Consider the following 27,323-nt stretch of genomic DNA (forward strand, 5'->3'; position numbering starts at 1 on the left):
CAGAAAATATGAGCATATCACACTAGTCCTCAGGTCCTTACACTGGCTTCCAGTTACATTTAGGATTGATTTTGAAGTACTTTTACTCGTTTATAAAGCACTCAATGGCCTAGGACCTAAATACATTGGAGATATGCTCACTGAATATAAACCTAACAGACCACTCAGATCATTAGGATCGAGTTAGAAACACCAAGGGTTGGACTTTGGACTTTGCACTGGGCTGGTTCCACGCTGCACGTCACGCTTTTTCAATGCATCATACACTCAATAATACATATACATATGTACAGTAGGGTAAGCGTGGCATGTGAGTGGCGGCCGGGGGTGGGACTTTGGGCCTTGTGCCCCGCAGCACCTCTCCTTGATGGCTCGTTTTGGGCCTAATTTATGCCTTACGCATGGAGGGCCCAGAGGCAGCCTTACAATATCTTACTATTTATAGCTTTATTATTATTATTACTATTATTATTTCATCATTACTATTACTACCATTATTATTTTTATAATTATTATTATTATTATTACAATTTGTCCTCTTCCTGATTCCCCAGCCACCCCCTGTCTCGGATGAATACATTTATTATCGTTATTGTTGCTACTATTACTAATTACTATTTAATACAATTATTATTGATATTTGTCATCCTCCTCACCCTCCAACTTTCCCCTCATTTCTGATTAATTGAGTTAATTACTATTATTATTATTATTACTGTTATTATTTATTTATTGATATTGTTGCTGCTACTATTACTATTATTACTTATCACCTTCCTCATCCTCCATCCTCTAATTTTTGTTATTATTATTATTATTACTGTTATCATTACTATTATGTTTTTGTTTTTTTTACTTTTGTCATGTCTGTTGTACTTTCCTTTATTTATATACTTCCACCCCCAACACTTACACAAACACACACACACACACACACACACAAATCATGTTGGCTGTCATGTATGTTTTGTTGACCTTGGTTATTTTGTTTTTGATTTGTTACCTGTAAGTATCTGTATGTTTGTTTGCATAATAAAAAAAAAAAAAGAAAAAAGAAAAAAGAAAAAAAAGAAACACCAAGGGTTCACACAAAATAAGGGGAGTCTGCTTTTAGCTATTATGCCTCCCGCAGTTGGAACCAGCTTCCAGAAGAGATCAGATGTGCTAAAACATTAGCCACATTTAAATCTAGACTCAAAACTCATCTGTTTAGCTGTGCATTTGTTGAATGAGCACTGTGCTACTCCGAACTGATTATATAAAATGTATAATAAAATCACCAAAATAAGTCTTCATGTTAAGAATGAATAGTATACAAACACATTTCCAAAACTGTAAAATGTTATTAAAAATAAAGCATTCATGAATTATTTTATGACAAACATTTTACTGTCTTAAGTGCACTCATTTATTTAGCCTATAAATTAAAATAATAATAACTATTATTTTATTATTGTTGTTGTTGTTATATATTTTGGTTACATGCATTTAGAAGAAGCTTTTATTCAAAACGACTTACAAAAGAGTAACAAATAACTCCAAAGTCAGTCACAAGGCCGGGTTTATTATACAATAATAATCAAGTCTAAGATGATCACAAATTAAACACGATTTTGACGCACATCTTTCTTATTAAATCGTTGTATTCCAACTCGTGTCCGTTACAATTTGCTGTAGGCCTATTCCACATAATAATATGCAATAAAACAATATACAGTATGATCTGGCTGTGACACTCGGGATGCACATAAGCACTTTGTGCCGGTCTGTATTTGAGCCTTTCGTTTTATAATACTTTTGCACAATGAAAGATTATTAATAGTCTTTCTTGTTCTGTCCTATCTATCATATGTCGCTGCCTTCATTACTGTGCTATAGATTTAAAAGAAATGTCTTTTAATTGTATAGTATATATAAATGCATTTGTTTGTTTTTTCATGAATGTATTTTACAACAATACAAAGAGCAATGTGTACCATTTTACCAGATTTAGTCGTACACTTATTCACTTTTATTTGTAAATAAAAATGTTTCACTAGGTTTTATAAAATTATTGTGCACCCATGATTTTTCTAGAGTATCTTTTGCTGCTGAATTATCCACTAACTATAGTTTATAATAGTATTTATGTCATAGATTATGATTATATATTTTTTTCATTTGTTATTTTTCATTAAAATGAAGTTATCTATATGTAGTAGATTGTGTTTAACACAAAAAAAACTGCGCTGGTATCGGATTGGATCGGTATCGGCAGATACTCACAATTTTCGGTATCGGATTGGATCGGTTATGAAAAAATCGTATCGTTGCATCCCTAACTTAGACTTATGCTCTCCTATACTCACATAATAACTTCTCCCTTCTAAGTATGACCTGAACCATTTGAGTACCATCCCAGAAAGCCCGACTCAGTTTTCCAGTCTCTCTAGAAGTATGTTATGATCAACAGTGTCAAATGAAGCACTAAGATCTAGTAGTACCAGCACTGATATTTTGCCAGAATCAGAATTGAAGCGAATATCATTTATTATCTTAAGTTTGAGTTGAAGTACTAAAATTGCTAAAACTAAAAAAAAATGAATTAAAATTAATAGATATATTTAAAAAAGTTATAAAAATGACAAATATACATATGAAAATCACTAAAATTTGTGCTAAAATAAAGACAAAATTTAAACTGAAAATATAAAAAAATAATAGCTATGTCAAAATGTTAATAAATACTAAAAAAGTATATAAATTGTGTTAAAATAACAGCATCTGAAATTTGCAAAGCATCTAGAGTTTGGAGAGTCCAAAAAAAAGAGCAACTGCTACGGCTCTATAACAGATCCCATGACAATTAATTAAAAAAAGAAAGAAAAATTATATAAAATAAGACAGATGACCTATTAAGAGAGGCCTATTTCTTACCAGGCTCGTCACAGTTTATTATTGGGGCTCCGGGTGGAGTTCTGGTTCCCGCTCTCTCCTGTCCTCTACTGTCCACACACCAGCAGTGACCTGTGGACCCGTGGCACTGCTGCGGCCTGTACTGACCCTCCTCATCACACTGAGGGATGAAGGCTCCTATCAGAGGAGCGTTACCATCTCTGCTACGAACACTGTCTCTGTGCTGCTCACACTGGGTCTTGGGACGCACTGGACGCACTTGGGATAGAAAAGAGGTTTGTTATTCTTCCATCACACCCCTCAGTAGAAAAACTAACTTAAGGGCCTTTCGCACCACAGGAACCTTTTCACAGTACCTGAACTAATTGTGGAACTACCCACTTTTTGGCGTGTTCGCACCACAGGAACTAGGAACGGTTTTAGTTCTAGGAACTCAGAGTAGGGTCTAAAACAGTTCTATAGGAACTATCAGTGATGTAAGTGTTTGCTGATTGGCCAAACGCATGCGAAACACCAGCTACCCGGCATTTTTAAAAAGCCATGTAAACATATTTGCTCCACGAACATTGAAAACATCGATAACAGCATTTACCTGTTGTCTGCAGTGTTGTGTTCTTTTCTCAGCTTCGATGATATGTAACTGCAAGTTGTCATAAAAAATTTAGTCTCTTAGCCCAAGTTTTTGCTCTTGCAATCGCGTAAATTTTGCGTTTACATTCCATTTCCATTATCACGAAACCCACGACACACAACAAAAACAGCTCTGATCACGAAATTACTGCAGGCTAGTTCCTAGAACTATGCGGTGCGAAAGCCTCTTTAGACTAATATAATTAAAAGGAAAACTGAAAATATAAAAATAAAACCTTATCACAATTCTAATATATACACTATAACAGTATATAAATTATATTAAAATAACATCTAAAATTTATAAAGCATCTAGAATTTGGAGATATTCCAACAAAAAGAGCAACTGCTACCTCTCTATAACAGATCCCATGAACAATTAATTAATTCAAAAATGTAAATATTATATAAAATAAGACAGATGACCTATTAAGAGAGGCCTATTTCTTACCAGGCTCGTCACAGTTTATTGTTGGGGCTCCGGGTGGAGTTCTGGTTCCCGCTCTCTCCTGTCCTCTACTGTCCACACACCAGCAGTGACCTGTGGACCCGTGGCACTGCTGCGGCCTGTACTGACCCTCCTCATCACACTGAGGGATGAAGGCTCCTATCAGAGGAGCATCACCATCTCTGCTATGAACACTGTCTCTGTGCTGCTCACACTGGGTCTTGGGACGCACTGGACGCACTTGGGATAGAAAAGAGGTTTATTATTCTTCCATCACACCCCTCAGTAGAAAAATCTCAGCCATAAAGTTACTTCAATAAAGTTACAGAGTTTTTGATAAAATTAATCTTTCTGGTGGTTCTCATGACATTCAACCCCCCTAACTAAAATAGAACCAAATATGTGACCCTGGACCACAAAACCAGTCTTGTTAGGATCGGACAATATTTGGCCGAGATACAACTATTTGAAAATCTGGAATCTGAGGGTGAAAAAAAAATCGAAATATTGAGAAAATTGCCTTTAAAGTTGTCAAAATGCATTGCTAAGAATTCATATTACTAATCAAAAACGAGCTTTTGATATATTTACAGTAGTAAATTTACAAAATATCTTCATGGAATATGATCTTTACTTAATATCCTAATGATTTTTGGCATAAAAGAAAAATTTATAATTTTGACCCATACAATGTATTTTTGGCTATTGCTACAAATATACCCCAGCGACTTAAGACTGGTTTTGTGGTCCAGGGTCACATATTAAATGAAAAATGTAAACTTAAAACTCTTTAAAATTAAAATAAATTTAAATCAATAGATATATGTATAGATACATATGAAAATCACTAAAACATGCGCTAAAATAAAGACAAAATTTAAACTGAAAATATAAAAATAAAAGCTATGTCAAAATGTTAATAAATACTAAAAAAGTATATAAATTGCTGTTAAAATAACAGCATCTGCAATTTGCAAAGCATCTAGAGTTTGGAGAGTCCAAAAAAAGAGAGCAACTGCTACGGCTCTATAACAGATCCCATGACAATTAATAAAAAAGAAAAAAAAAGAAAAATTATATATAATAGGACAGATGACCTATTAAGAGAGGCCTATTTATTACCAGGCTCGTCACAGTTTATTGTTGGGGCTCCGGGTGGAGTTCTGGTTCCCGCTCTCTCCTGTCCTCTACTGTCCACACACCAGCAGTGACCTGTGGACCCGTGGCACTGCTGCGGCCTGTACTGACCCTCCTCATCACACTGAGGGATGAAGGCTCCTATCAGAGGAGCGTCACCATCTCTGCTACGAACACTGTCTCTGTGCTGCTCACACTGGGTCTTGGGACGCACTGGATGCAGATGAGATACACAAGGGATTGTTATTCCTTCATTACACTCCTTTGCACAACCCTTTGTTTATATGAAATGAAAGGGTTTGTGCAAGTTTAAGAGTTGCCAAACTCTAAACTCCAATAAAGTTATTATCTGTTTTGACCATAATATTGCAGATGTTAATATTGCCCATGTAAACACAGGTGGTTTTAACAAACCTCGACCTTTCCTAAAATCCGGCATTTTTCCAAAGCTGAATGCAATACGTTTACAACAATAAAGGTGTATCTCTTCACATTTTTATGCTATCCTCCTTAAACTCAGGGTAAGGGCCTGTTTTCCCAGATGACTAGCCTATGTCGAATTTGTACTGAGGATTTTTTTTAAAGAAATTAATACTTTTATTGAGCAAAGATGCATGAAATTTGATCAAAAGTGACAGGAAAGGCTTTTACATTGTTACAAAAACAAATATTTAAAGTAAATGATGTTCTTTTGAACTTTCTGTTCATCAAACAATCCAGTTTCCACAAAAATATTAAGCAGCACAATTGTTTTCAACACTAATAATTATAAGAAATGTTTCCTGAACATAAACTCAGCATGTTAGAATGATTTCTGAAGTATCATGTGACACTGAAGACTGGCGTAATGAATTCAAAAAATTCAGCTTTGCCATCACATGAGTAAATTACATTTTAATTTTTTTTAAACCGTTATTGTTATAATATTTCACAATGTTACTGTTTTTACTGTATTTGTGATCAAATACCTGTAAATGCAGCCTTGGTAAGCATATAAGACTTCTTTCAAAAACAAATTAAAATCTTATTCATCCCAAACTTCTGAACGTTAGTCTATTCCAAACAAAAAGAGTAATTGTAACAGATCCCATGACAATTAATTAATAAGAAATAAATAGAAATATTATTTAAATGACTTGGATAGAGAGGACTGTGACAAAAAATAAATTTCCCCAAAAATAAAAGTTCCTGTAGATCAGAGATGCCCAAACCAGGGCCCACAGGCCAAAGTTGGTCTACAAGAAGGTGGAAAAATAGGGGAAAACATGCTATTGAAGCATATCTTTATTCTATTTTATTTAATTATAGAAAAAAAAAAAAAAAATAATAATAATAATACAAAATTTTTAAATAATATAGTTAGATATAATGTAAAATATACTTTCAACTAGACTTTTGGCCCTTCGTAGTAAAACGTTTGGACACCTCTGCTGTAGACTATTTCTTACCAGGCTCATCACAGTTAATAGATGGGGTTCCAGGTGGAGTTCTGGTTCCCGCTCTCTCCTGTCCTCTACTGTCCACACACCAGCAGTGACCTGTGGACCCGTGGCACTGCTGCGGCCTGTACTGACCCTCCTCATCACACTGAGGGATGAAGGCTCCTATAGGACGAACACCACCATTTCCGCTCTGAAGTCTGTCTCTGTGCTGCTCACACTGGGTCTTGGGGCGACCTATAATGCAAATAAACCAGATATTATAGAATTTTGGACTTTACTTGAATAAAACAATGTTAAAAATCTAAATAACTACAAACAACTACCATTTTGAGGGCGGCACTGGAAACCATCTCCATGGTATCCCGGTTGGCACTGGCACTGGAAAGATCCCGGACTGTTTGAGCACAAGGCCTGGGTGTGGCATGGCTGGTCACGACACTCATCCACATCTGCACAAACCACCACAAAACACAACACTCACTCTAGAACGCAACAAACAGCGCATTAAGTGCGTTTCTCAGGATGTTGATCTGAGTCATTCTAGCTGTTGCCTGAAGGCTCCAAACTCCCACAATCCCGTCAGAGAGGAGAAGAGTTAACTGTCCTCTGACCCCCTTGTGTTCTTCAGCTGCGCGTCTCCTACGCACATTCCCTGAGCGAGGACATTGGGTCATTGTTTCAAAATACACTCCCTTCCCCAGCTTCTCTGGTTACCCATGCCTCTCTCTGCATTGCAAACCCTTCACCTACAGCATTCAGCTGAGAGAATGAGCCTATGTTTTACCAACATTTAACCTCTGCGACACATCACATCCAGCTGACAGCACACAACTCAGTCTGAGTCACATATAAACTGCTGACTGTGTTCTGAGAAGCTAATATAGATGTGACGCATGCTGTGCAATATAGTATGCAATATAGTGCACAGTAGAATATATAGCAATAAACATTCAAAACAGTAAGATGCCAAATTGTTGTCACATTATGCATGTTTAATGCCACATCCAGTTTTACATTGGAAAAAAAGTTACACTATCATTCAAAAGGTTGGTGTTGCTCACCAAGGCTGCATTTATTTGAACAAAAATACAGTGAAAACAGTAATATTGTGAAAAACTATTTTATATTTTAAAATATTCTACAGCTATTATTTCAGTCTTATTATTTTCAATGTTGAAAACAGTCGTGCTGCTTAATATTTCTGTGGAAACCGCGAAACATTCTTTGATGAATAGAAAGTTAAAAAAAACACAATTTATTTGAAATCATTTGTAACATTACAAATGTCCTTACTGTCACTTTTAATCAACTGAAGGCATTGTTGAAAGCATTAAATTCATTCAAAAAAGAAGATCGTACTGATTATAAACTTTTGAAAGGTAGTGTATTTTGCATGTTTTTAATTAGATAATAATAATGGTTAAAAGATTTAAATAATTGATATTAAATTTAAAAATCCTTTTAGTCCAAACAAATAAAAAGTAGTAGTATAACTTGTATTATATACTTCCAAACAAAGCCATTGACTATTTTATTTAAGATATCATCACGGATAACTTTCAGTTTTAGGCTTGGGCCAATAAAAATAATAATAATAATTTCATTTAATTTAATAATGAAATAATTACTTTAGGCCGTTTTTGGGAGTTTAATTTTCATACAGTACTTTTATATGAATAACTGCATGACATGACTTTTTTTTTTTTCTTTCATTCAAAGCCGCCCGATTCCTGTAAAGCATTTGTCTCTGAAAAATAAATAAGAATATCCAATGTGGAATACACAAGTTTAGTAGACTTGTGTCGAATCACAGACTGCACAGGAAATGAAGATGTTTCTTACCCTGACATGTCCGACCGTCAAATCCAAACTCAAATCCGCTCTCACACTGACAGCGATGACTTCCAGGCAGGTTCACACAGTAAGAATGAGCACCGCAGGAGCTCAGACCTTCCGCACACTCATCCACATCTACAGAGTGAGAATTAACTGCTCAATTACAACCCATAATACTCGAATGTTAACCGATCACATTACAAGATTCATTGTTTTGGACGCTGGGTGCCTTGGTGTGCGTCAAACATGTCATTCAGGTGCTGGAGAGATAAAGCATGCCTCGATCCTGCCGTTTGTGATGACAGAGGAAGATAGCGAGGGATGTCATCCCTGTCGGAGTGCGTGGGAAAAAGCCTGAGGCTCTGGGTGGGTTAAGAGCTGGTCAGCAGGAGACCTGGTTTTGATCATTGCTAATTACAGGGAGGGTAAGGAACACACGATCCCCCTCTCTCTCTTGATTCTTCTCTGCTCTCTTTCCTTGACCCCTTTTATCTACTCCAAAGTGAAGAGTTCAGACAGGTGATAAAATTATCCTCTAATAGGAACATGATGCCAGAAAACACACTCGCACACACATAATCAAGTGCAGACAGCCGCACTGGGAAATCCAATTCATTCTGATGAATCGCTTTGTTCACATGGTTTATTCCAAAGAAACACTTCTAAAAGAACCGATTCACTGAATCAAATAAAATGAATGAGGTTACAAAATAAACAATTGCTGCCAATATTAATAATAATAATTACATTAATATAAATTATTCTGTAATATTCTTTCCAACTTTCCAGTTTTACTGGAAAAAATCATCATCCCTTCAGGGGTGTTCACATATATACTGATTAACAGAGACAAAGTAGCAATAAGCTATTCATTTCCAATGAGAAAATAATTGTTTTATGGGCATGTAACAATGCTGAGAAAAGTGCAACTTTATGCAAATGAGCTTTATAAACATAAAAAACAAAACAATTATGCACAAAAAAATGTAATTGTCAAATTTGAATCAATTTGTTCCAAACAACCAGTTAAAATGAACAATTCACTGAATCAAATAAAATTGATTAAAAAAATTTAATTTTTGTAGTAAAAGCGCAGAGTTTCCAATTAGGTTGCATCAGGGAATTTTTAACAGCAACCACCAAAAATGTTTACCAATATTAATAAGATTTGAAATATTATTTTAGTATTAGAATTAATTACTCCACAATATTATTTCCAACTTACAGTTTTACTTGTAAAAAAAAAAATGCAATGTTTATTAAAAATGGTGTGTTCAGCAATGTGACGGCTGAGAAAATAAGCTTATGCAAATAAGCTTTATAAAACTTATAAAAAAAAACTTTTTAAGAAATTGTTTAAATGATTTTGCATCGTTCTTCTCATTTCTGATATTATGCAAATATGCACTGATGTAGTTGTCAAGTTAATATTCCCTGACAAGTTAGAAATATGACATCTTAATTTGTAATAAGATGGCAATACAATTCAAAAGCTATTTATGCAGCCCAACAGCTACAAGCTCTCTTTTGCTTTGTGAATCAGTTCAACCAAATCACTAAATCAGAATCGACTCAAAAACACAATTTGATCTCAAATCAGACATCATTATGTCTCCATGTCAAATATCATCTGGAATAAGAGTCTCAAGATAAAAAAAAAAAACGCACATCTGTATGAGTACATAGGGAGTTTTCTGGAGGGGAGGTGCGATTTGCTCTCCGCCCTCTTCAAACGAGGAAATATCAGGTGGTCTGTGCCCCCCAACTAGCTTAAAGCTGAGGATGTGGCCTCTGTGTGCAGCTCAAACAGAAACGCCACAGAAATGTGTCTTCGCTTACAAATCTTCCTCAGACTCACCGCAAGCTCACAGATCACCCACATTCCACCTAAAGAGTGTTTAGTCTTTCTGTTGTTTGGCTTGGTAACAGTGGGAGGAAGAAGTTGAGAGACAGCAGACGGGGGGAAAGACCCCTGGGCGCATTCATGATTCACTGAGGGTTTCCTCTACTTTGCGTCTGCCTCACTAGATAGGAAACATCTGGTAGTGCTGATGTACTACAGTGGTGATGACCCCACTTCTGAATGACCTGCAGTGTTGATGTTACGCAGATACATGGCTCTAATGAAGGAAGTATTCCCGGAGTATTCCAGACCCTCGACTGATTAAACAGAGTGTCAAGGACCTGGAATTGAATTTACAGCTCAAGCGTGTGTGTTTGTGCAGGGAGAGACTTCTCTTACCATAGCAGTTGCGACCGTCTCCTCTGTAACCTGTGGCGCATTGGCACGAAAACAGCTGTCCCTCGCCCGGCACGCACTGTGCGGTTGTGTCACAGTCATGATTTCCAGAGTAACAGGGGTTTACATCTTCTGGCTCTGGGTCTCCAGCTGTGAAAAGATGTGAAGCCAAGCAAATTATAAATAGCAATGCAACAAACTAAGCTAATGTCACTACAAATAATTTCTTATGTAATCTCCCATAGAAAGCAAAGCAAAGCAAAGTGAAAGATTTCTATAAAAGGGGGGCAATAGAGTTCAATAGTTAAGGCACGTTCACACCAAGGATGATAACAATAATTGTTTGTAATAATTGTTAACCCTATGAGAATAAGGAAGTCCACACCATAGCTATAATGATAATGACACAGAGGAACGATGTTGTTGGAATCACTTTCAGAACAAATTTTTCCAGCTGATGAACAATAAAAACACTGACAGCCAATCAGAATCCACCCAACTTTAAAGAGCTTGAGCATTCAAAGCGGTAGATCATTAACATAAAAACAATATTATGGATAGAGGACTCATTTTAGCTGAAGGCAACTGTTTGAAGTTAAAAATGTTAGGAAAAAAATGTATTTGTTTATTACAAACATGCAGCTTTTTGATTGACAAGATGTTAATCGATGGACTGGAGGCTACTTGTGGGTTATTGTGATGTTTTTATAAGCTTTTTGGACTCTCGTTCTGACGGCACCCATTCACTGCAGAGTATCCATTGATGAGAAAGTGATGTAATGCTAAATTTCTCCTAATCTGTTCTGATGAAGAAACAAACTCATTTGCATCATGGGAGGTCCTGAGGGAGAGTAAAATTTCAGCAAATTTTCACTTTTGGGTGAACTATTCCTTGAACTGTTTACCGAGGGAACCAAAATAGGTTCTTCTACGGCATCGCTGCAAAAATCCCCTTTCAGAATCTCTGTGTATAGTGATTTGTGCCAGTTTATAATACTGTTTGATTGCATTACTGTTTATTCAAGATACTAAACTAACTCACCAATGGGGAACATACACTGGAAATGTGACTCACTGATGAGTGAGTCACTGCAGATGTTTTAAAACCTCCAGCCAAAATCAGCATCCTGAGTGGAGGCTTCGTTAAAAAATGACTAAATAAAAAAAACTAAGGGAACTTCACTACTACAACCATCACAGCCAGAGGGAATTCAACAGACATGACTATTCTGAGTGATGTTATAAAACCACAAACCTTGAGTAATGAGAGTCTTTGTGATAAATGTGCATTCAAAGGTGTTAACATATGGAGAGGTGTGAACACTTTGCTTCCCGACAAACCTATACGATTTCAAATGGTCTTTAAATTTGACCTTGGAGGTCAAAGTACTTGACCTGGAAAACACAGCACCTTTAAAAGGGTCTTAAAACTCAGGGTGGTTCACACACCATTACTAAAACTACGAGTGACATTACCAAACCTCTTACTCCGAGACAACAGGACTTCATTGTGCTCTTACCCATACAGCCTACCATCAGGGACCCATTGTTGGGACCCTTGGGCCATGCGGACCACCTTCACCCCCACCCAACGCCTACTCATCTCACATTAAAAACAGCTTGATTTCCTCACCCCAGGCCAGGGACCAATTTGGCCAATTATCAAAGGCAGACAGGAAGACTTTTGTTTGAAGTGAGAGAGAACGAGAAAGACGGTCCCCTTTAAAGTGACTCCACAGGGGAGGGGGAAAAGTGGAGAGAAACTACAGGACAAACGTTGGCAAAGTGGGTCGGGGGGTTGTTTTCAACTTTGTGCTAATTAAAGGGACAGCGGCACACCAGCGGGGCGGAGCGCTGGTTAACACAAGACTTTGAGGAAAACGAAGGGAGTGGATGGACCAGGTGGGAAACCGCTGTCCCAAATTGGAGAGAAACACTCCTCGTGTAGTTCACACAACAATACTTATCTCAAGAGTGTGTGATGGGGGTTTTGGAGCTCAGACCCATTAAAGGTGTTAGGACTTGTGCCAGAAGAAACAGAATCCGATTAACTGACCTAACACACTGACCATTATTGTTCTACAGACTCATCTAAACAAACCCAAAACTCAAGTATAATTTGATTTACACAAGTAAGACATGTTTCTAGACCATCCATGCTACTAAAAAAATGTTGGTCAGCTTAAGCATAAAAATGTTCCCTATGGTTCTACATTTACAATGTTCACGGTTAATTAATCTTAAAAATGTAGAATATTTTCTTTCAATCCTGTATATAATGTTTGGAAGTTTAGAAGTCTTAACTTTCAGGTAAACTAGAGATATTCCTCTTTTTCCTAGAAATTAGTTTAACCAGTCTGGGAAATACAGTTTGATTTGGTGCAGATTACATTGTTTCAAGCATTCCTGTAGCTCAAACATCAGATCATGGTGCTAACAATGCCAAGGTCATAGGTTTGATTCCCATGGAATGCATGAACTGACAAAATGTAAAACTTTGAAGGCACAGATAAGAGTTGAATTTGCATTACGAGAAAAAAGATTCTAGGGAGTTCCCAAGATGGCCACCTAGTGAACTGACTTTGCCCTGAACGAATTCCATCAGCCAAGGTTGTGGGAAAAAAACTTCATCAACCACATGAAACACTAACAGCTGCTCTGAAATCACTGAGATGTGAGATCCAGCTCTTCATATTCACAGTCAGCAGGACCATAATGACATGATATACGGTCACATATAAGCGTGTGAATCCACCTCAGTCTAATCTAATATCTTAGATGTGTCAGCACTGGTCTAATTACCATACGTCAGTTGTGCCGGACACACTGGACAGACAGTGGCAGCTGTGTTTTCCAGCCTCGGCCAGAGGCCATGCGTGACTCTCTTGGGTACAGGGATTCCGGGGTGTCCTTCTGTTCCCACAACATCACTCCACAACTATTCCTCCACCCACCACCCCGTTATGAATACTTTATCTGAGTGAACATAATAATAACAGCAGTATGAGATTCATCACCCTCACTATGTAGACTATATATCAACATCTGGAGGAGATTTTACTCAACAAATACTAAACACTCTAAGAGCGCATGATCTGATTAAGAAACAACATATTAGGTGACGAACCATAGTTCATCTTATTATTTGCCATAAAATCCAGCAACTTGTTCCTATAAAATAAAATAAAATAAAAAGGACATTATTATCCATAATCCAATTAAATTAAAAAAAAAAAAAAAATTAATTGACTGATTGATTGATTGATTAAAAACACAAAAAACTAAAAATCACACATTTTAAATGCCACAAGGGAATTTGACAATCACAACATTATAATGTATAGCATGAAAACAGTTATTCATTTTTGAGATTTGCTAAAGATTACAAGATTAACTTCAAGTGAGCATTAGATAATGATAAAGGTAATCTAAGTGTAAAAACATGAGAGTGAATAATATCCAATATTGGCCAATAATATCCAAAATTGTTATTTTGAATTAATAAATAAAATTCTAATAGTTTTACCCAATTTAAACAATATTTAAGCTGGTTTTCAAGTAAAAACAATTCACTTCTAATGTTTTGATGATATATTGGCCGGTCCAATTTGAATGCAGGGTTCGAAGTAGCCAAAATGACCAAAATCTCTACCTCAGACAATAGACTCTTGCATAATTGCATAATTGCATAATAATCACTTTTTATCCTAAATGAGGTTTAGTTTATGTGTTTATCATCTAATGGTGAAGAGTAAATTCATTATGATGCAATGCAGGGATGCTCTACCTTCACATATAAACTTGCAATCCACTGCGAACGAAAGGAAGGTCACATCAGGTTTTGACGATTGTGCAACTCTAGGAAACTGGATCTTATTCGGCCCACTGACTAGATACAACACATCTGGTGATATGCTCATCCCAGCCCCACTTATCATCCTAAAGTCAACATCTACAGCACCAGCCAGGAACCAGAGGGTCATACAAACCACCATCGTCCCACTAAATCCTCTTTTGGGAACTACACAGCCTTACAAGGTCACTAATCGAGGGGCTAAAAAAGGAACGTTTGAATTATTCCTTAAAGGAACTCGCTGGATAAAGGGATTTGTTACAAACTGCACACACAAAGCCTTGTAAAATGCCACAGGCTCACTTCACAGACATAGTTAATTTAAAGTGCAGTCCTCCCCTCTCTCCAGCCCCTGGGTCTGCTGTCTAATGCCGGGCTGTGGTAGAAAGCAGCAGGTGGTTCGGGGTGGTTATCTTAGACCTCCTATTTTGCATGATGGGAAGGCAGCTGAACTCATGCCAATGTAAGTCCTGTGTGAGAGCCAGACATCTCATTGCCACATCAGTCAGCATGTTAATAAAGAAACTATGCCAAAAATGAGGGTCAGACTAAATGAAGGACAAGCAGGAGGCCATATATAGGGAGAATAAGTAAGGAAGGTTTTATGCAGATTTGTTTTCACAAAAATTGAGAAGACGACACCAAAATAAACAAAAGATGGGCTTTTCCCACACTTGAAACTGTAAAGCTGGTGTAATTCCAAACCCTGAGTTTATATAATCCGGGGTTATTTTGTAACATGTTTCACATAGTTCACCCTGGGATAGTAATTAGTCATGGGTAGTTAGGTTTCAAAATTCAGTTCTAAAGTCAGGTCCTGAAAATTCTGAAAAATGTTTCAGAATTATTTTTTAATGTTCTTATTTGCATATTAATGAGTTTGAAAAACTTTTAAATAACTGCTTGTCGAATGATGAAAGTGTCACAATGTAAATCAGCATTTATATCAGCAAATACAACAACAACAACAAAAAATACAAGATCAGCATATGAACCTTACTGTAACTGCACAAAGTTCCTGAATAATTAATTAGGCAAGAATTGAGGCACTTTAAAATTGGTTGTCTGCTGCTAAACAAAATACTTTTTGCTGTGCAATCCAGGGTTAAAAGATATGCTAACCCTCTTTAAAAAAAAATAAAGTAGCCTAAACCCAGTGTTTTTTGAGACTAAGAAATTACTAAAAATACAGATTCTGTCAAATTAAAAATGTTGTTTTAGAAATCTCATACTTATGTTTCCAAGCTAAAAAATGCAAATACTAAAAAATTTTCAAACTGGTTTGTATTGGTAAGTGCTGGACTAGCAGATGGACCAGGATAATTATGGTGTTCGCCAGCATAGTTGGTGAAGCTGGTTGGCCATGGACATGGACAGTAAACACAAAGTCAAAATTGAGCCTATCTATTTTCTAAATGCATGCTATAGATCTTATTATAAACAATTAATCCATGCACAAATGATAGACTTCTCTCTGGTAACATGTGCTGGACTTCTCCAAACATTTAGTCTGCTTAAACCCCGCCCCTTAAAGTTCACATACACGCCCACACCTCAACATCCAATCAACGACTGATGCAAAAAAACAAATGCCTGTCCCATATTTTTTTCTTTTTATGATAATTTGTTACACTTGAATGCACGTCACATTATGGAAGAAAAGATCTGTTGCTACTTTCATTTCATCCTGACTTCAACAAACTTGACTGGGACATTAGCACATTCACATCAAAAATGACAAAAACAACATACTGTAAAATAGTGACCAGCAATCTTAATGTTTCCATCAGGGTATTCATTCCCTATGCTGGCAGCCTACCTCCAAGAGGGCCGATCTTGTTGGTGATGGCGTATCGAAGGATGCGTTCTTCTTTGACGTACATAACAAATATGCGCTCCATTCTCAGTTCCAGTGTCTCCAGTCTGTTGCGGGGCCCGTGAGAGCAGTCCCTGTATGTGATGTTCTGTTTGACCTGGAAAGTGTGGGTCTCTGCTCCATTTTCAGCTGACACGACTGTAAACTCACGCACGGATGTGGAGGTAATTACTGAGAACAGGAAAAAGGCAAGAGTTTAGAGGAAAGCAATTCACAGCAAACTTTGGGCTTCAATTCTAGACCCAAAATCCCACAGGATTTTATTGTTAAGCAGCCTCACGTTCAGCAACATGAGAACAGCTTTTGTTTAGGGTGCATCAAGATCAGACACAACTTCCTCCGAAAGGAAGTAGAGGAGACGGGAGACGTCACAAGATCTTTCTTTTTTTAGCTTACATTTTCTTTTCCTTTTCCTTTTTTTTTTATTTTTTATAACTAATCCATTCTCCACAAGTCCATAACTTATACCATTTAAAAGTTTGGGGTTGATAACATTTTTTTTGTTTTTGAAACATTTTTTATGCACACCAAGAAATTTATTTGATCAAAAATACACAGTAATATTATAAAACATTATTAAAATGTAAAATAATCTTTAGTGTCACATGAGCTTTCAGAATTTATTCAAATATGCTGATTCGGTGATCAAGAAACATTGCTTATTATCTATATTGAAAACTGTTTTGCTGTTTAATATTTCTAAGGAAACTTCCTCTAGAACTTACATGAAGGATAATAATGGTAGGTGTCCTTAAATGGCTCCATCTGCACCGTGGCACCAGGAGGGATGAAGGGAACACTGCCCTGTAAATGAGTGTCCACATTGAGGTAGTTCTGGGTATCCAAACCCGTAGCTGTCTGGACGATGCTGAGACGCTGGTTACCGGGATAGAAGGTCACATCAGCACGGCGAGTGAATTCGGCACCTGCAAAACAGAAATGGTGGTTTTCAACATGATTAAAGGTAGTTAAAGAGCAGTGTTGTTGCTCACTCATTTTACTGCAAACAAATATCACAAAATAAGATCCAGATGGGAGCTGTGACCCATAATGGTGCTTGATGAACATTCAGGTGTTTTTCAAAAGAAAAAAAACAGGCTTTTTCATACAAAGTGAAAACATATTATTATATAATGGAGCACCTGACTTAAATTAGGGGAAGTGGTTGAGTACATATCAGACGAGCAAAGCCCTTATGGGACTCTATTAGCGAGAACAAAACCTCTAAGCCTAAAATCTCTCAGCAGGACGCCATATGTTTAACAAACATTCTACACCATAAAAGAAGTAGAAAATGAGAACCTCACCAGTGATACTGAAGCCATTAAGGCTGTTTGGCAGCTCCAGGGCGAAGAGCCAACCAAACAGACCTCCAATGGGGGCGATGGGCATGAGGGCCCAGCCCACTGGCTCTGGGACTTCACTGATAGCAGTGTACGCTCGTCCATCACCCACCACGATGTAGGCATGCAGGTCGATGTTGTCCAGTTGCACTGCTGTGCCACCCACCAGTACAGTCCCTCTGACCTTTCCATTCACACGATGAGGAGCACCTGAGGACAAGATGGAGATAAAATCAAAAACTTTTACTTATAATGATCTTTTGCAAGTATGTGGATAGCTAAATAATTCAGTTGAGAACTAAATCTGAGAGGTTAAAATAAGGATTAAATGTGCTGAAATTCAGAAGAAACCAATAGAGTGCTGAAGGGATGACATATTTTTAGGCTAGTTCGGAAGTTAGCATCACCCTGGTTCCCTTTTTCCTTTGGCTTTTGGATTATTTCAGAAACTAAGCTTTGTGACCAACCAAAGTTTATGCTTCTTACATGTTTTTTTCATGAAGATAATCTTCATAGATAAACACAACTTTAAGACTCGTTTTTAGCCAGAAGCAACAGTTTCAAGTTAAAATGAAACCTTAATGAAAGGTTTGTTTCTTATAAGCACGCAGCTTTACGCTTCACAAGATGTTAATTAATGGACTGGAATCGTGTGGATTACAAGTGGATTAGGTTTTTAGCAGGTGTTTGGACTCTCATTCTGACGGCACCCATTCACTGCAGAGGATCCATTGGTGAGCAAGTGATTAATGCTAAATTTCTCCAAATCTGTTACGATGAATGAACTCATCTATATCTTGGATGGCCTGAGGATGAGTACATTCAAGTTTTAGTTATAATATTTTTCAAAAGCGCGATCTACAGGAAGGCTTTTTCACATTAAAAAAAAACTGTATGGCTTTAGAAGGCTTGGGAATATTGCATAAGTATTGGTAAATTAACAGACTATGCTTTTGCTGTAGGGATGTAATGATTCACTCAACTCACAATGCGATACAATTCATGATACTGATTTCATGATATGACAAATTTTTTTAACAAAATGAGATTTAAGACAAATGAAATCTCTTCATGTAAACAAACCAAGGCTTTGCCCGTTAGGAGCTTCCATGTCAAATTAGAAGCAACCACTGTAATTTAATCACAATCCAAACAAAGATGCTGCATACATGCAGCATGAGCAGTTTTTTAATCTATATTATTAGCTCTGTGAAATTAAACTACATAAAATATCTTGGCGAAACAAAAAGGGCAAATTAAAAAAAGAATGCAAATTCACTCTCTGACAGCAGGTGGTGCTTATGGAACAGCAGCGGTACAGCATTTCCTTGTTTGCAGCTGTAAACAAAACAGCTGTGGTTATGAACACTACATTAATATGCATTATACAAAGGCAAGATGAAGGAAAATATTATCTAAACTTTTCTGAAGACATTCAGTTCCACTCAGGAATACATAAGGCAGCGGCTATTTGTACTAAGTGCAAATAGCTATAGATTCTATTTACACTATGTTAAAATAGCAGCTATTTATACTACTTGTTGCAAATAGTGGCAATTATCTGCACTTCAGTATTGTATTACATTATAAAACAGTATGCAATAATGAACATATTGAGTGTAAATTATCATTTTAATTCAAATTATTAAATGGATGCCACATTATTGGTACAATAAAGCCCTCACTACACCTACCCTAACCCTACCCGATACTTTATTTTCAACTTTTTGTTTATTTCCTTAACTTTTATAGAAAATAAATGCCTTTACGATGTGATATGAGCTTTGAAAAGGGAGGGAAAAAAAGCTTGGCAAAAGGCGGATTCGAACCCGGGTCAATCACGTCAAAAATACCACAGCATGAGCTTTACCATCTGCACCACTGGAGCTGATGATTCATAGCCGTTTTTTATAATGTTGACTATCCCAATCCCAAGTTAGTGTAAACAGCCTCTGCCAACAAGGCAGGCTATTTGCACTAAGTGTAAATAGACACTCCGTTTATATAAACTCCTTCCCCCAACTGTATCGCAATTCATTTAACATCTCAACTGATTTGAATTGTCACATATTTGTATCGATTTTCAACTAGCTCAGGGTGCATCGTTACATCCCTATTTTGCTGTATGACATTTTTTTTGTGTGTTTGTGTGTTTTGAGAGTAGGGGTTTGGCAAGGTTTTATTGCGAAAAAAACAAAACATTTTGGGGTGAACTATTTCTTTAATCTACAAACTGCTCTCAAAAGCTACAATTTCTCCAGTTACTCAGCTGTTTCAGAGTGGTTTTGGATAGTTCTCCCTCTACACCACCTCCCTCACTGGCCACACAAAGCTCCTACTGTATACACATGCATATCCAACAGCTGAGGAAGCTTTTCCACTGAATATTTTCTCTCAGACACAAATGTCTGTCATTCAGCACAAGCCAGATTTGACTTTGAAACAGGGCTCAAGATTTCTTTCACACATAAGCATGGAGTCGATGTTCACAGGTAAATTACAGTCATACAAGGCCAATGTGATGTCATTGTCTTGAAAAGATCCTGTTCCTCAAGCCCCATGAGGGCCGCTGAATGATTCACTAGGGAAATCCACTCAGGTTTTCCAAAAGATCAAGTGTTTCCGACAAAACTTCCCACAAAATTGATGTGGCAGCCACAACTCTTAATAAAAAGACTGTGGAATAAGTAGTGGGTATTACCGCAGCCAGTTAACACAAGTGTTCGCCAATTACAGACAATTAGCAGCCACTAGGCACGCAAGTGAAGCAGTCAGTAAAAGACGAAGTTTGATAGGAAATAACTGTTTGGAATTTGCATACCAAATCAAAATTTTATCTACAAATTCCTTTGCGTTAGAAAAATATACATCTTTACTCATAAAATAGTGTGTTGGAAAGAGAAACACTGGTAATATATCCCCAGAGATGTGCTGCGAATGTTGTTCATACTTTCAGAACAAGGTCATGTTATGTGTAGCTTTTACAACGGCTCTTTTTACAGCAGTCTTACCGTTTGGCAGGCAGTGGCGGCCGTTGCCGTAGAACCCTGAGTTGCAGTGACAGCAGAAGCCGGTGGAATAGTCTGTGCAGCGTGCGTTCTGACTGCACTGCTGCTGGTAGCGCTCACATGTCTCTTTATTATCGGTTGAGTAATGGATGACTGCAGGAGAGAGCGGAAAGAGAGACAAATTGCTCTTAAATAGGCTAGTAAAGTCAAACTCAGTCATAAGTCATAGGTTAACTCCTACACAATCTTGAGTTCTCTCTGGATTGTTTTGATAGATAATACTGAATAATAGGAAGTCACAATACTGAATCAAATAATATATGTATCGAAGTAACGCATTAAAAAAAAGACAGACTTGTAATAATAATACTTGCATGCATGCCCATGTATGAGAATTTTAAGGTTTTTGTATTTAACTGATATTCCTTTTGGCCATTAATGGTATTTTGGATAGAAGAGAAAAAAGAAATGAAATTTGTATAAAATTGTGTAATTTTGTTGGTGTAAATGCTCAGTAAATTATGTGTCCATTTGCAAATATTAAAGTATATGTTAATTTGCAAAGCTAAAAGTGTTCTTTCGTGACAAAAACATTATTACAATATTATTCAGTGTATAATAATTATGTATATACTGCTGGATAATTGCTAACAGTGTTATTTCAGTATTATTTATATACTATTATTAATATTTTGAGTTATCGTTTAAAATTTTTTAACAGTTTTTTTTATTTTTACAGTACAGTTTTTTTATTTTTACAGTACAATTTTTTAAGTTTTGTTGTCATTTTTCTATTTATTTATAACGATTTTTTTACTTTTAGTTTTTATTTTTACAGTATTTTTATTTTTGTGTTTTGTCATTTGTTAGTTTTTGTTTTTTCTATTTAGCTTTTTTTTTTCATTTTTCATTTTCCTTTTTTTTTTGTTTAAGTTTTTCATATAATATTTATATTTTGTTTTATTTAGGTTTATTTCAATTATAGAAAATACATTTTTAGTTTTAAAATGAGTTACTTTTAATTAACAATAACAACACTGGTATCTAAACACACTAAGAAACATACATTAGAAATATGCAAAAGATGGCAGATGGCAACAGTTGCTAAAGTACAATTGGTCAGTAACATTTTTAGGGCGGCGCTTAGCAAAGGTTCGTTCGATATATATCAGTATTGGTTATGGATCACAATCATTCTACTCTCACCTCCAGAGTCAAAGTTCACTTTCTCCTCAACACTGAACACTTGACCACCTGAAGGTGGGATGTCCTTCACGCGGTTCGGGTACACCTGCAGAATTGCGTGCTTTGGTAATGGCCTCTGGGGCTGGGTCACGTCCTCCGGGGGGAGATTATGGGGATCCGGCTGAGGAAACTCGCCTGGACCAGACTCTGAGGGCTGACGGGGAGACTGACCAAGGGGCACCTCCTGTTTGAGACGCTCCAGTATTGAGGAGTCTTCCTCTGGCTCAAGAAACTCCGTTGTGGTGGGATCTTGGAAGTCAGGATCGATGGGATCGTACTCTTCCTCATCTGTGTCTGTATAGTCTTCATCAGGGAACACAGCATCCAGGACTGGGGGAGCTTTGGTGAAAACAGCCTCATGCTGTGCAGGAACGACATTCTGGAAGGAATATCTGTTTCCAATGTGGAAGAGCCAAACTCCACGCTCTATGTTTCCTTTTCTGAAGAGAGTTATAATATTAAATTATAAAATTATCATTTTAATCATGGCAATTCAAATTTATTTTAAAATTAACCAAAGAAAACTTTTTAAATGACTGTTTTTATTTTAAAATATAATATAATATCTAAATTTACAATATAATATAAAATATGCAATATTATTAATATAAATTCATAAATGTATATCAAATAAACATTTAATGTTCTGTTTTTCTGTTCATACACTATTGTAAGATTGTATTGTTTTTGTTTTTTTTCAGCAAGGATGCATTAAATTGGTTAAAAGTGACAGTAAAGATACTTATAATGTTACAAAAGACTTCAAATAAATGCATTAAATGCAAACATGGTTTTCACAAAATTCAACTGTTTGCAATATTTATAATATAATGCAGCATCTTAGAATGATTCCTGAAGGTAAAAGTAATGACTGCTGATAATTCAGCTTTGCCACCACATCAATAAATTACATCTTAAAATATATTAAAGTAGAAAACAGTAAAGTACAATTTCACATTGCAAAAACACTTCTGTTTTTACTGGGGTTTTTTATTACATAAATACAGCCTTGGTGAGCACGGTACGGTAGTGTATAAATAAAATGTTTATGTTATAAAACACAAATTAATAACATTTAATAACAATCAAATAATAATATAATACAAATTTGTTGTTTATTTCTGAGTAATTTTCTGTATTATTTCTAAAAGAAAAAATTATTTTATTTTAAAACGGTAATTCCTCTGATGCTTACTGGTAAAGGTTTTTGACGGACTGCTCATCGCTGGTGACGCTGTAGTGTGGCCCCTCTGTCCGGGAAAAGAAGAGGAAAGACAGCTCTCCTCTGGTGAAGCCCACACGAGCTGGAAGCTCAATTTCGACATTGTAAGATTCTTTGGGCCGTGTCCCAAAAAACTGCAGGCCATCCTCAGGATATAGGAAGAGTGCATAAGTATCCTTCTCATTGTACGCAAGCACCACTTGGAATGTGTTTACCTTGAAGAGAGAAGACCATTACTCCAGAATCTGTGCAGCACTTTAGAAGGTAATAAAACCGTCAAGACATCACCTGTAAATATTCCATTATATACTGTAAATCTATCTAAAATAGTTTACTTAACTTCCTTCTCCTTACTTTTGGACAAAGTGGTCTCTAAAAGAGATTTGTTTTCTGTATATCTTAAGCAGTACTGAAAACCTCTACCATCTAGAGCTATAAGAGCTATAACCAAATATGGTGTTTCTAACAACTTCACTGATTTTACAAGCCCACCAAATGTGCCTCAGTACTGTCTCTTGCACCCTTTTGTTGTTGTTCACACCTAGTTTTACTGCATTTAACAGATCACTAAAAAGCCTAGTGTCACCCTTGGCCGTGTCAAGTTATTTTAGTATTATTTATATACTATTACAGTATTTACAGTATTTATTAGTATTCTGAATTAGCTTTAATATATATATGTGTGTTTATGTTTTTTCATGTGAATTATAGCTTGTCATTTTGTTACACTTTTGTCATTTCTATTAGTTTTATTTCTATTTAAATATTTCTACTTAGCTTTAATTTATTTTTATTTCAGTTTTAATTTTAGTAATTTTAGCAATTCACCTTAAACATGCTTTATTTTAGGTAGTTGCTAATGAAACATTTGTCATTTTTTTATCTAATATTTTTATTTAATTTTATTTCAGCTTTGTTTCAATTAAAACACTGATTCTAACTAAAGTTCCCTACAATCCTTTTCTGTGATTGCAAAACTTGCAATCAACATAAGGCTGTTTGCAACCCATTTTACATTGTAATGTAACGCAATTTAACATATTTCCAAGTGAATTCCGATATATAAATAAGGAGGCTTGGTGCATTTGCTGCAAATATGGGGAAAGTTGTGTTACATTTTGCATTACATTTTGATTAAAAATGACCATTTTTCATTCTAAATAACTTATATTAATGATGAACTGTTCCCCAACAAGACAAGGAATGTCTATTATGACTATAAGCTGGGTCTAATTGGATTTCATGTTGATTTAAAGGGATAGTACACCCAAAAATGAAACTTCTGTCATCACTCATGCTCACGTTGTTCCATACTTGTATGACATTCTTTCTTTTGTGGAACATAAAAGAAGATATTCTAAAGAATGCTGGTAATCAAACAGTTAAGACTTAAGATTGACCACTGTATGGACAAAAAGTCAATGAGAACCGAAACTGTTTGGTAACCCACATTCTTCAAACTATCTTCTTTTTTGTTTCGTAGAAAAATATATAAACTCATACAGGTTTGAGGGTAAATAAATGATGACAGAATTTTCATTTTTGGGTGGACTATCCCTTTAAGTATAAGCTTTTCTAGCAAGACATCCTAATGACGTTTCAACACCGATATCAAGAAGCCCTTCCCCCTTTCCAGTCTCTCACGTACACACACCGAGGATGTGTGTGAAATTCCTCTCCTGTGTTTAGTAATCCAAGCTGTCCCCGAGAGGAGCCATCACCTCCACAAAACAACCCCCCAATTCCAGAGAGACAATGCTGCATCTGGCTTTCAGAGAGCCTCGGGCCGCCTCATTCCCCAGCATGCATCCCTCCTGGATCCCCTCACCCAACCCTGCTGCCTTCAGCTTCAAACTCCTAATTGCAGGACCACACTGCCTCGAAGCAGTGCAGAAACACACCCATAAACAAGATTGTTTAAAGATGTTATATTACCAAAAGAAAAATTAGGACCCCACAATGAAGGGGTCTATGGACTTGAGATGGTACTACATCAATACTATTACAATAATCATCACCATCACAACAAATACTATCAACATTATTACAGTATTTATTTTCTTCATAACGTCTTGATAAATGTATATTTTAGACTATAAATAAACTAAGTTTAGAATAATTAAGTTTTTTAATGCTTTTGAGAGAACTGTCACATGATCCTTCAGAAATCATTCTAATATGCTGATTTGGTGCTCACTTACTGTATTAATAATGGTTCATATTATTATCAGCATTGAAAAATCACAGTTTCCACAAAAATATTAAGCACCAAAACTGTCTTCAACATTTTTCAACAATAATTTACACTATTACTGTTTTACTGTATTTTGGATAAAATAAATGCAGTCTTGCAGCCTTTAAAAACATTAAAGAAAATCATAATCATTCCAAACTTTTGGCCTGTTTGTTTATTTATTTATTTTGATTACTTTTATTTTTATTGTTCTATTGTCTTTATTTTATTGTTCTATCTTTCTATCTTGTATCTCATAACTTTTTTGTGCATAATTCTTTGGCAATACTGTATGTAAATAGAATTGTGCCAATAAAGTACTTTAAATGAAAAATAGAAATCGAATACTTTAAAATTGAATCGGAACTATGTGTCCTCCTTTCATGGAATAGCACCTCCATAAGCTCCTACTTTTCAATCCATGAGACGTCTGCAGACAGACATACATGTGGTGGACTGGAGGAGACACAAGACTAGATAAAATGGTTTAAATCCCAAAGGCAAACATAAGATATCATCCAGAGATTTCACCATTTAGACCCCCTGAGCTTCAGCAAACTCTCTATGGAGAGACTAAACGGAAACGTAGTAAATCAACTCAAGGATGTGCTTTCTTCAAACAAGCCCTTTGGCCTAAAGCTCTTCAACTGCAATCAAGTAAATTTAAGTAAGCAAACATTGCTTAAGATAGTAAACAGTTCTGAAAGCATGCAACTCTTTAGTCAAGAAAGATGACTGCGGTTTGACTTTGCACCCCGTAACCCTGCATGAGCCAAACAGCAATTTATCACAAGTATTAAACATCTAAATGTGGAGTATCTATCTACAGCTTAAATGCCACTAGTATTTAGTATATTCTTTGTTACATTTAGCTTTGACTGTGATGATAAATATTGTAACATGTAATACGTACTGTAATAGTGGCTTTTTTTTTTTATCTGCATTTAGCATTGTTCTTTCTCTGCAAGCCTATCAGAACATCCACCAGTTGTGAGTATATCCCTGATAGACAGAGTGAAATTCCTGATTATATTTACTCTGAGAATACAAACATGAACATGGCCTTATGCAACCCAAACAAGAGAAGAAATGCTGCTTCCAGAACCAATGAATAACAAATGATAATACTTTATGAGCGGTGCAGCTGTTTCTGCTCAGCTGTCTTAATGAGAGAGCCGAATGTGCACTAGAGGCTTGAAGAATTACCCATTCATTAATGCCCATAAGAATACACCAAAAACAACAGAATTCAGCTCCATCTCAGCTGAAATCACTCCACTTTCACACCAACAACTGTAGACCCCTGTAACATCGCTGAACTAATAAACTTTAGTATTCTTTTGTGAAAATATGGTCTGAATGTGACCTTATAAACAACATAAATGGGCTTTTGTGCCTATAAATATTTGACAGCACACACGTACATGACTGTCCAGGGCCGGTAAGACTTCATTCATCTCTTATGCTCACCAAGGCTGCATTTAATCAAAAATATAGTAAAACAGCAATACTGTCAAATATTGTTAGAATTCAAAATGTAGTGGTTAAAAAAACATGGAAACCATTATTGTTTTTGGATTCTTCAATGAATAGAAAGTTCAAAAGAACAGCATGTAATTGAAATAGAAATCTTTCTAACATTTCAAATGTCTTTACTGTCACTTTTGATGATTTAACGTGACCCTGCTGAATAAAAAGTATAAATTTCTTAAAAAATAAAAAATAAAAAAGTCTTACTGGCATCAGACGTCTATGCACTAGTGTCCACTTCACAATTTACCATCAGATTTTGTGTAATATAATAATATAAAGCAACTCCAACTGGTGGATCATGATGGACATTACAGAAAATCAGTGCTAAATGCAAATAAAATACACCATATAATTATGTATAATTGGCATAGCAAATAAACTAG

The 27,323-nt window shown here is 36.1% G+C and overlaps 1 protein-coding gene across 1 annotated transcript in view; it reads right to left on the reverse strand.

The window, feature by feature from the left end:
* The window catches only part of nid2a (nidogen 2a (osteonidogen)), a 42,963-nt gene that overhangs the window by 14,065 nt on the left and 1,575 nt on the right, over positions 1 to 27,323 (reverse strand). Inside the window, 13 exon segments of the mRNA XM_058748821.1 lie at positions 2,917 to 3,153; positions 3,977 to 4,213; positions 5,096 to 5,323; positions 6,559 to 6,786; positions 6,876 to 7,001; positions 8,395 to 8,523; positions 10,631 to 10,777; positions 16,300 to 16,527; positions 17,082 to 17,282; positions 17,664 to 17,909; positions 20,711 to 20,860; positions 21,914 to 22,392; positions 23,148 to 23,389. Coding sequence (XP_058604804.1) covers positions 2,917 to 3,153; positions 3,977 to 4,213; positions 5,096 to 5,323; positions 6,559 to 6,786; positions 6,876 to 7,001; positions 8,395 to 8,523; positions 10,631 to 10,777; positions 16,300 to 16,527; positions 17,082 to 17,282; positions 17,664 to 17,909; positions 20,711 to 20,860; positions 21,914 to 22,392; positions 23,148 to 23,389 — 2,878 coding nt within the window.

The sequence above is a fragment of the Onychostoma macrolepis genome, chromosome 17, assembly GCF_012432095.1.
Source record: "Onychostoma macrolepis isolate SWU-2019 chromosome 17, ASM1243209v1, whole genome shotgun sequence".
Taxonomy (NCBI): domain Eukaryota; kingdom Metazoa; phylum Chordata; class Actinopteri; order Cypriniformes; family Cyprinidae; genus Onychostoma; species Onychostoma macrolepis.